Source organism: Carassius auratus, unplaced genomic scaffold, assembly GCF_003368295.1.
Source record: "Carassius auratus strain Wakin unplaced genomic scaffold, ASM336829v1 scaf_tig00011304, whole genome shotgun sequence".
NCBI lineage: Eukaryota > Metazoa > Chordata > Actinopteri > Cypriniformes > Cyprinidae > Carassius > Carassius auratus.
The window spans coordinates 1-10,423 of record NW_020524190.1 but is presented as its reverse complement, the minus strand read 5'-3'; the positions used below and the strand labels follow the sequence as shown (position 1 = coordinate 10,423).

Sequence of the window (10,423 nt, the reverse complement as noted above, 5' to 3'; positions counted from 1 at the left end):
ACAAGAATACACTTCAAAATAAGAGTCCTGAAACACTAAGATGGGGAAAACGAGGCAGGAATCATAACAGCAACATGCATAAAATGCTACCAAAGGTTTTGGAAAATAATACAATTAATTGAATGTGTAATTTGATACCAGTCCTATGGCAATGTTTATTTATTTAATGATGCAAATAAAGCTACTTGGATCAAAAATATATAAAATCAAATATTATTTTTAAATTACTTTCCTTAAAACCATACTCAATTTAGGATCTACTAATAAAATAAATAAATGAAAAAAGAATAACCTGCTATTTATCATTGTGGAAAAGCAAATATATTTAAGCTTTTATTATTTATCAAAAAACAAGCACACTGTTTATTGGCTATTTGTTTTATTGCCATTTACTGCTAAGGTAATATAATACAAAATATAGCATTATATATATATATATATATATATATATATATATAGCATTATATATATATATATATATATATATATATATATATATATATATATATATATATATATATATGTATATTTAGAAATGAATATATAAAAAATTACTATATTTGCAATGCTGAAAGCCTAACTAGAAACACATCATCAAAGTCTGTGAAAAGGCTTCATTATTGTTTTGATCCATTCATTATTGATCCATCATCGGTGTCTCTCCTGTTCATCTCTTCTGGATCTGATGTCATAAACCAGCACAATGAACGCAGCCACAGCAGCCAGACCCACCACAGCAGTGACGACCAATCGGATCACAGGTTCAGTCCCTCCGCCATAATGGACTTCATCTGAAGAGGGAACTGATTCACAGAAACAACATTTTCTAACTCTGGTAAAAATCATATACATTAATATCACACAAATGTACCTGACCAGAGACTGGTTCAGAAAATAAATGATAACTGCTAACAAACCTGAACACAAACGACAGAGATCGGTAATGCAGACGTGTTTGGTCTTGTTGCTGATGGGATTGTTGATCACACAGCTGTAGCTGTTTTTCTCCTGATATTCCACCTCCAGAGGTAGAGAGAGACTGATGCTGAGATCAGACACACTGATGCTGGACAATAAACTGTTTCCTTTGTACCAGGAGAGAGTCACGTGACTCACATTCACAACTGAACACAAAAGTGAACATTCTGAGCCTGATGAACACTGTGAAATGTCACTGGTAACGACAGGAATGGATAGTGGAGCTGCAACACATGAAATAAGATGAAACCTGAGTACATTAAGAGATACAAAAATGTTGCATGAGTGTTTACTATGACCTGACCAGCACTGCATGTTTTGTAAGTGTCTACACCGGATGCAAGCATTATGCTGTCTACATTGGAAACGAAGTGGTGCCTCGACATATGCAGTGTGTATATACAGTACTGTATATATAAAGAGAAAGAGAACCATCTCTTTCTTATGGTTTTATAATCTGAAGAACCTTATTTCGTCACAAATTTTGTGAAACAGAAAGGTTCTTCAGATGTTAAAGGTTCTTTATTTAACCATTTAGACAAAATGGTTCTTCATGAAACACCTTTATTTTTAAGAGTCTATACATAATAGAAAAGGCTGGTTTCAATAATGTGCATTCAAGAGTGCACAGGTGATGCCTCTATAAATAATAATAAGAAGAAATACAGTTTTAAAAATTTTAAACTGTTTTAACAGTAAGTTTGGACCATATCTGAAATGTATCTGTAAATTCAAATATTAAAACAATCCTGAAATATTACCATTAAGAGAATGATATAATAGCCTGCTGTTTACATTAGGAATATGGAGAGGACTCTACTCACCATAAACAGTTACACTGAATCTCTTGACAGACTCCCTATTACTAGTAATACTCAATTCATATCCTCCAGTGTCTGTTATTCTGCTGTCTTTGATTTTGAGTGATCCGTTTCTGTCCAGCGTCAGTCTGTCTTTGAATCTCGTATAATCATGATAGGTGAGGTTGCCCATAATAACTTTAGCGATGAGAATGCCATTAAACCTCCACTCGATCTCACTCCTCAGCTCTATTTCTGAAGCGTTGGAGTCCAGAATGACAGAATCTCCTACCATCACTGACACTCCATGCGACTCGACATCAAACACACCTGCACGTAAATATTTAAACCTTAATGTTAATTTTCGTATTTTATGATTTATTTATTATTTTTTATTATTATTATTATTTTTTTTAATAAAAAGATTTATAACTTACCAACTAGGCACAACAAAAAGAACAAATCAAGTGTCCGAATCATTTTCGTAAAGGCTCAGAAAACTGAAACTCGTGTGTCATTAAGGTCATTAAAATGTTGCATAACATTGAAACCCCACAGAACTCTGACAGTCTGTGCAGTGCGCGCGCCTGACCTCGCCCAGGCGGCAACACGACTGCGGTCAAGCCAGCCGCCAAGTAGAAAAGCACGGTCAATCTAGCCGCCACGTTATTTCTAGGGTCGCGTATAAACTGCGTATTACGGTAATACCGTCAGAGAACTGATCTGAATGCAGTGCTCTTCCAGCGAACGCTACTTTTTTTCCCCAACACACAGCCGTTACTGTCTGATGCTGAATACCAAAATAAAAACCCTCTAATACTCATATTATAAAATAAGAACAATAATATATGCTTGCTGCATCTCTACATTCGAAAAGCTATAAAAATAAAAGTTCTAGAATGCACAGACTGGTTCCACCTCAGACAGAAAGTACAGTGTCAGCTGCATGCTGCTGCATCAACTTTCAAAAATCTATAAAAATAAAAGTTATAGATTGCACAGATCACTTTCACCTCAGATTGAGAGTACACCTTACCACAATATCAGGTGCATCGTTTCAGGACTGTCTGATGTGTAATTACAGAATAAGAGCCCCCCAAATATTATAAATGAGATGCTGCATCTCTACATTCAAAAATCTATAAAAATAAAAGTTATAGATTGCACAGGCCACTTTCACCTCAGATTGACAGTACACCTTGCCACAATCTCAGCTGCATCGTTTCAGGACAGTCTGATGTGTAATTACAAAATAAGAGCCTCCCAAATCTCATAAATAAGATGCTGCACCTACTTTCAAAAATCTATAAAAATAAAAGTTATAGATTGCACAGACCACTTTCACTTCAGATTGAGAGTACACCTTGCCACAATCTCAGCTGCATCGTTTCAGGACAGTCTGATGTGGAATTACAAAATAAGAGCCTCCCAAAAATCATAAATAAGCTGCTGCACCTACTTTCAAAAATCTATAAAAATAAAAGTTATAGATTGCACAGACCACTTTCACCTCAGATTGAGAGTACACCTTACCATAATATCAGCTGCATCGTTTCAGGACTGTCTGATGTGTAATTACAGAATAAGAGCCCCCGAAATATCATAAATGAGATGCTGCATCTCTACTTTCAAAAATGTTATATTTAAAAAAGTTATAGATTGCACAGGCCACTTTCACCTCAGATTGAGAGTACACCTTGCCACAATCTCAGCTGCATCGTTTCAGGACAGTCTGATGTGTAATTACAAAATAAGAGCCTCCCAAATATCATAAATAAGATGCTGCATCTCTCCTTTTAAAATTTTATATTTAAAAAAGTTATAGATTGCACAGGCCACTTTCACCTCAGATTGAGAGTACCCCTTGCCACAATCTCAGCTGCATCGTTTCAGGACAGTCTGATGTGGAATTACAAAATAAGAGCCTCCCAAATATCATAAATAAGCTGCTGCACCTACTTTCAAAAATCTATAAAAATAAAAGTTATAGATTGCACAGACCACTTTCACCTCAGATTGAGAGTTCACCTTACCACAATGTCAGCTGCATCGTTTCAGGACTGTCTGATGTGTAATTACAGAATAAGAGCCCCCCAAATATCATAAATGAGATGCTGCATCTCTACTTTCAAAAAATGTATATTAAAAACAATTTATAGATTGCACAGGCCACTTTCACGTCAGATTGAGAGTACACCTTGCCACAATGTCAGCTGCATCGTTTCAGGACAGTCTGATGCAGAATAACAAAATAGGAGCCTCCCAAGATCTCAAAAATAAACTGCTGCATCTCTACTTTCAAAAATGTATATTTAAAAAAGTTATAGATTGCACAGGCCACTTTCACCTCAGATTGACAGTACAACTTGCCACAATCTCAGCTGCATCGTTTCAGGACAGTCTGATGTGTAATTACAAAATAAGAGCCTCCCAAATCTCATAAATAAGCTGCTGCATCTCTCCTTTTAAAAATGTATATTTAAAAAAGTTATAGATTGCACAGGCCACTTTCACCTCAGATTGAGAGTACACCTTACCACAATATCAGGTGCATCGTTTCAGGACTGTCTGATGTGTAATTACAGAATAAGAGCCCCTCAAATATCATAAATGAGATGCTGCATCTCTACATTTAAAAATCTATAAAAATAAAAGATATGGATTGCACAGACGACTTTCAACTCAGATTGAGAGTACACCTTGCCACAATGTCAGCTGTATCGTTTCAGAACAGTCTGATGTGGAATTACAAAATAAGAGCCTCCCAAATATCATAAATAAGATGCTGCACCTACTTTCAAAAATCTATAAAAATAAAAGTTATAGATTGCACAGACCACTTTCACCTCAGATTGAGAGTACACCTTACCACAATATCAGCTGCATCGTTTCAGGACTGTCTGATGTGTAATTACAGAATAAGAGCCCCCCAAATATCATAAATGAGATGCTGCATCTCTACTTTCAAAAATCTATAAAAATAAAAGTTATAGATTGCACAGAACACTTTCACCTCAAATTGAGAGTACACCTTACCACAATGTCAGCTGCATCGTTTCAGGACTGTCTGATGTGTAATTACAGAATAAGAGCCCCCCAAATATCATAAATGAGATGCTGCATCTCTACTTTCAAAAATGTATATTAAAAAAAGTTATAGATTGCACAGGCCACTTTCACCTTATATTGACAGTACACCTTGCCACAATCTCAGCTGCATCGTTTCAGGACAGTCTGATGTGGAATTACAAAATAAGAGCCTCCCAAATCTCATAAATAAGCTGCTGCATCTCTCCTTTTAAAAATGTATATTTAAAAAAGTTATAGATTGCACAGGCCACTTTCACCTCAGATTGAGAGTACCCTTGCCACAATCTCAGCTGCATCGATTCAGGACTGTCTGATGTGTAATTACAGAATAAGAGCCCCTCAAATATCATAAATGAGATGCTGCATCTCTACATTTAAAAATCTATAAAAATAAAAGATATAGATTGCACAGACGACTTTCAACTCAGATTGAGAGTACACCTTGCCACAATGTCAGCTGCATCGTTTCAGGACTGTCTGATGTGTAATTACAGAATAAGAGCCCCCCAAATATCATAAATGAGATGCTGCATCTCTACTTTCAAAAATGTATATTAAAAAAAGTTATAGATTGCACAGGCCACTTTCACCTTATATTGACAGTACACCTTGCCACAATCTCAGCTGCATCGTTTCAGGACAGTCTGATGTGGAATTACAAAATAAAACCCTCCCAAATCTCAAAAATAAGATGCTGCATCTCTACATTCAAAAATCTATAAAAATAAAAGTTATAGATTGCACAGACCACTTTCACCTCAGATTGAGAGTACACCTTGCCACAATGTCAGCTGCATCGTTTCAGGACAGTCTGATGTGGAATTACAAAATAAGAGCCTCCCAAATCTCAAAAATAAGCTGCTGCATCTCTACTTTCAAAAATGTATAATTAAAAAAGTTATAGATTGCACAGACTACTTTCACCTCATATTGAGAGTACACCTTGCCACAATGTCAGCTTCATCGTTTCAGGACAGTCTGATGTGTAATTACAAAATAAAAGCCTCCCAAATCTCATAAAAAGGCTGCTGCATCTTTACTTTCAAAAATATATAAAATAAAAGTTATAGATTGCACAGACGACTTTCAACTCAGATTGAGAGTACACCTTGCCACAATGTCAGCTGTATCGTTTCAGAACAGTCTGATGTGGAATTACAAAATAAGAGCCTCCCAAATATCATAAATAAGCTGCTGCACCTACTTTCAAAAATCTATAAAAATAAAAGTTATAGATTGCACAGACCACTTTCACCTCAGATTGAGAGTACACCTTGCCACAATGTCAGCTGCATCGTTTCAGGACAGTCTGATTTGGAATTACAAAATGAAACCCTCCCAAATCTCTGTGCAACTATAACTTTTTTAAATATAAAATTTTGAAAGTAGAGATGAAGCGGCTTGTTTATGAGATTTATTACTTATTTTGTAATTCCACATCAGACCGTCCTGAAACGATGCAGCTGACATTGTGGCAAGGTGTACTCTCAATTTGAGGTGAAAGTGGCCTGTGCAATCTATAACTTTAATTTTTATAGATTTTCTAATATAGAGATGCAGCATCTCATTTATGAGATTTGAGAGGCTCTTATTTTGTAATTCCACATCAGACCGTCCTGAAACGATGCAGCTGACATTGTAGTAAGGTGTACTCTCAATCTGAGGTGAAAGTGGTCTGTGCAATCCATAACTTTTTTAAATATATAATTTTGAAAGTAGAGATGAAGCAGCTTGTTTATGAGATTTGGGAGGCTCTTATTTTGTAATTCCACATCAGACCGTCCTGAAACGATGCAGCTGACATTGTGGCAAGGTGTACTCTCAATCTGAGGTGAAAGTGGCCTGTGCAATCTATAACTTAAATTTTTATAGATTTTTGAATATAGAGATGTAGCATCTCATTTATGAGATTTGAGAGGCTCTTATTTTGTAATTACACATCAGACCGTCCTGAAACGATGCAGCTGACATTTTGGCTAGGTGTACTCTAAATCTGAGGTGAAAGTGGCCTGTGCAATCTATAACTTTATATTTTATAGATTTTCTGAAATAGATGCAGCATCTCATTTATGATATTTGGGAGGCTGTTATTTTGTAATTCCACATCAGACTGTCCTGAAACGATGCAGCTGACATTGTGGTAAGGTGTACTCTCAATCTGAGGTGAAAGTGGTCTGTGCAATGTATAACTTTTTTAAATTTACATTTTTCAATGTAGAGATGCAGCAGTTTTTTTTAGATGTGGGAGGCTTTTATTTTGTAATTACACATCAGACTGTCCTGAAACGATGGCAGCAGACATTGTGACAAGGTGTACTCTCAATCTGAGGTGAAAGTGGTCTGTGCAATGTATAACTTTAATTTTTATAGATTTTTTTATATGGAGATGTAGCATCTCATTTATGATATTTGGGGGGCTCTTATTTTGTAATTCCACATCAGACCGTCCTGAAACGATGCAGCTGACATTGTGGTAAGGTGTACTCTCAATCTGAGGTGAAAGTGGTCTGTGCAATGTATAACTTTTTTTAATATACATTTTTGAATGTAGAGATGCAGCATCTTATTTATGAGATTTGGGAGGCTCTTATTTTGTAATTACACATCAGACAGTCCTGAAACGATGCAGCTGACATTGTGGCAAGGTGTACTCTCAATCTGAGTTGAAAGTGGCCTGTGCAACCTATAACTTTTTTAAATATAAAATTTTGAAAGTAGAGATGAAGCGGCTTGTTTATGAGATTTGGGAGGCTCTTATTTTGTAATTCCACATCAGACCGTCCTGAAACGATGCAGCTGACATTGTGGCAAGGTGTACTCTCAATTTGAGGTGAAAGTGGCCTGTGCAATCTATAACTTTAATTTTTATAGATTTTCTAATATAGAGATGTAGCATCTCATTTATGAGATTTGGGAGGCTCTCATTTTGTAATTACACATCAGACTGTCCTGAAACGATGCAGCTGACATTTTGGCAAGGTGTACTCTAAAATCTGAGGTGAAATTGGCCTGTGCAATCTATAACTTTTTTAAAATTTACATTTTTCAATGTAGAGATGCAGCAGTTTTTTTTAGATGTGGGAGGCTTTTATTTTGTAATTACACATCAGACTGTCCTGAAACGATGCAGCAGACATTGTGGCAAGGTGTACTCTCAATTTGAGGTGAAAGTGGCCTGTGCAATCTATAACTTTAATTTTTATAGATTTTCTAATATAGAGATGTAGCATCTCATTTATGAGATTTGGGAGGCTCTTATTTTGTAATTACACATCAGACTGTCCTGAAACGATGAAGCTGACATTGTGGCAAGGTGTACTCTCAATATGAGGTGAAAGTAGTCTGTGCAATCTATAACTTTTTTAATTATACATTTTTGAAAGTAGAGATGCAGCAGCTTATTTTTTAGATTTGGGAGGCTCTTATTTTGTAATTCCACATCAGACTGTCCTGAAACGATGCAGCTGACATTGTGGCAAGGTGTACTCTCAATCTGAGGTGAAAGTGGTCTGTGCAATGTATAACTTTAATTTTTATAGACTTTTTATATAGATGTAGCATCTCATTTATGATATTTGGGGGGCTCTTATTTTGTAATTCCACATCAGACCGTCCTGAAACGATGCAGCTGACATTGTGGTAAGTTGTACTCTCAATCTGAGGTGAAAGTGGTCTGTGCAATGTATAACTTTAATTTTTATAGATTTTTTTATATAGTTGTAGCATCTCATTTATGATATTTGAGGGGCTCTTATTTTGTAATTACACATCAGACTGTCCTGAAACGATGCAGCTGACATTGTGGTAAGGTGTACCCTCAATCTGAGGTGAAAGTGGCCTGTGCAATCTATTTTTTTTTTTCATATATAATTTTGAAAGTAGAGCTGAAGCAGCTTGTTTATGAGATTTGGGAGGCTCTTATTTTGTAATTACATATCAGACCATCCTGAAACGATGCAGCTGACATTTTGGCTAGGTGTACTCTAAATCTGAGGTGAAAGTTGTCTGTGCAATCTATAACTTAAATTTGTATAGATTTTTTGAATATAGAGATGTAGCATCTCATTTATGAGATTTGGGAGGCTCTTATTTTGTAATTCCAAATCAGACTGTCCTGAAACGATGCAGCTGACATTTTGGCAAGGTGTACTCTAAATCTGAGGTGAAATTGGCCTGTGCAATCTATAACTTTTTTAAATTTACATTTTTGAATGTAGAGATGCAGCATCTTATTTATGAGATTTGGGAGGCTCTTATTTTGTAATTACATATCAGACAGTCCTGAAACCATGCAGCTGACATTGTGGCAAGGTGTACTCTCAATCTGAGTTGAAAGTGGCCTGTGCAATCTATAACTTTTTTAAATATATAATTATGAAAGTAGAGATGAAGCAGCTTGTTTATGAGATTTGGAAGGCTCTTATTTTGTAATCTCACATCAGACCGTCCTGAAACGATGCAGCTGACATTGTGGCAAGGTGTACTCTCAATCTGAGGTGAAAGTGGTCTGTGCAATGTATAACTTTAATTTTTATAGATTTTTTTATATAGATGTAGCATCTCATTTATGATATTTGGGGCGCTCTTATTTTGTAATTCCACATCAGACCGTCCTGAAACGATGCAGCTGACATTGTGGTAAGGTGTACTCTCAATCTGAGGTGAAAGTGGTCTGTGCAATGTATAACTTTTTTAAATATATAATTTTGAAAGTAGAGATGAAGCAGCTTGTTTATGAGATTTTTGAGAGGCTCTTATTTTGTAATTACATATCAGACCGTCTGAAACGATGCAGCTGACATTTTGGCTAGGTGTACTCTAAATCTGAGGTGAAATTGGCCTGTGCAATCTATAACTTTTTTTAATATACATTTTGAATCTAGAGATGCAGCATCTTATTTATGGATTTGGGGGAGGCTCTTATTTTGTTAATTACACCATCAAGACTGTCCTGACAAACGATGCAGCTGACATTTTGGCAGGTGTACTCCTAAATCTGAGGTGCAATTGGCCTGTCGCAATCTATAACTTTTTTTAAGTATAGCATTTTTGAATCTAGAGATGCAGCATCTTATTTATGAAGATTTTGGAGGGCTCTTAATTTTGTAATTACACATCAGACAGTCCTGAAACGATCCAGCTGACATTGTGGCAAGGTGTATTCTCAATCTGAGTGAAAGTGGCCTGTGCAATCTATAACTTTTTTTAAATATAATATTTTGAAAGTAGAGATGAAGCAGCTTGTTTTATGAGATTTGGAAGGCTTCTTATTTTGTAATCCCACATCAGACCGTCCTGAAAACGATGCAGCTGCACATTGTGGCAAGTGTACTCTCAATCTGAGGTGAAAGTGGCCTGTGCAATCTATAACTTTTTAATTTTTGAATGTAGAGATGCAGCATCTCATTTATGATATTTGGGGGGGCTCTTATTTTGTAATTACACATCAGACTGTCCTGAAACGATGCAGCTGACATTGTGGTAAGGTGTACTCTCAATCTGAGGTGAAAGTGGTCTGTGCAATCTATAACTTTAATTTTTATAGATTTTTGAAT

General features: G+C 36.0%; 1 protein-coding gene across 1 annotated transcript; it reads right to left on the bottom strand.

Annotated features, from left to right (window-relative positions):
* Positions 1-571: 571 nt before the first annotated feature.
* On the bottom strand, positions 572-2,298 carry LOC113073074 (CD48 antigen-like). Its single transcript, XM_026245977.1, has 4 exons — positions 2,216-2,298; positions 1,803-2,108; positions 918-1,202; positions 572-803 (listed from the first exon to the last, which is right to left on the bottom strand). Exons 1-4 carry the CDS (start codon positions 2,256-2,258, stop codon positions 649-651), a joined length of 789 nt encoding a protein of 262 aa, XP_026101762.1. The 5' UTR covers positions 2,259-2,298; the 3' UTR covers positions 572-648.
* Between the last annotated feature and the right edge of the window lie 8,125 nt (positions 2,299-10,423).

Coding starts and splice junctions, on each gene's coding strand:
- LOC113073074 (XM_026245977.1), bottom strand. CDS start 2,258: ATGATTCGGACACTTGATTTGTTCTTTTTGTTGTGCCTAGTTG. Junction 2,109..2,215: donor CTTTTTGTTGTGCCTAGTTG/GTAAGTTATAAA, acceptor ATTTACGTGCAG/GTGTGTTTGATGTCGAGTCG. Junction 804..917: donor TCTCTGTCGTTTGTGTTCAG/GTTTGTTAGCAG, acceptor TCTGTGAATCAG/TTCCCTCTTCAGATGAAGTC.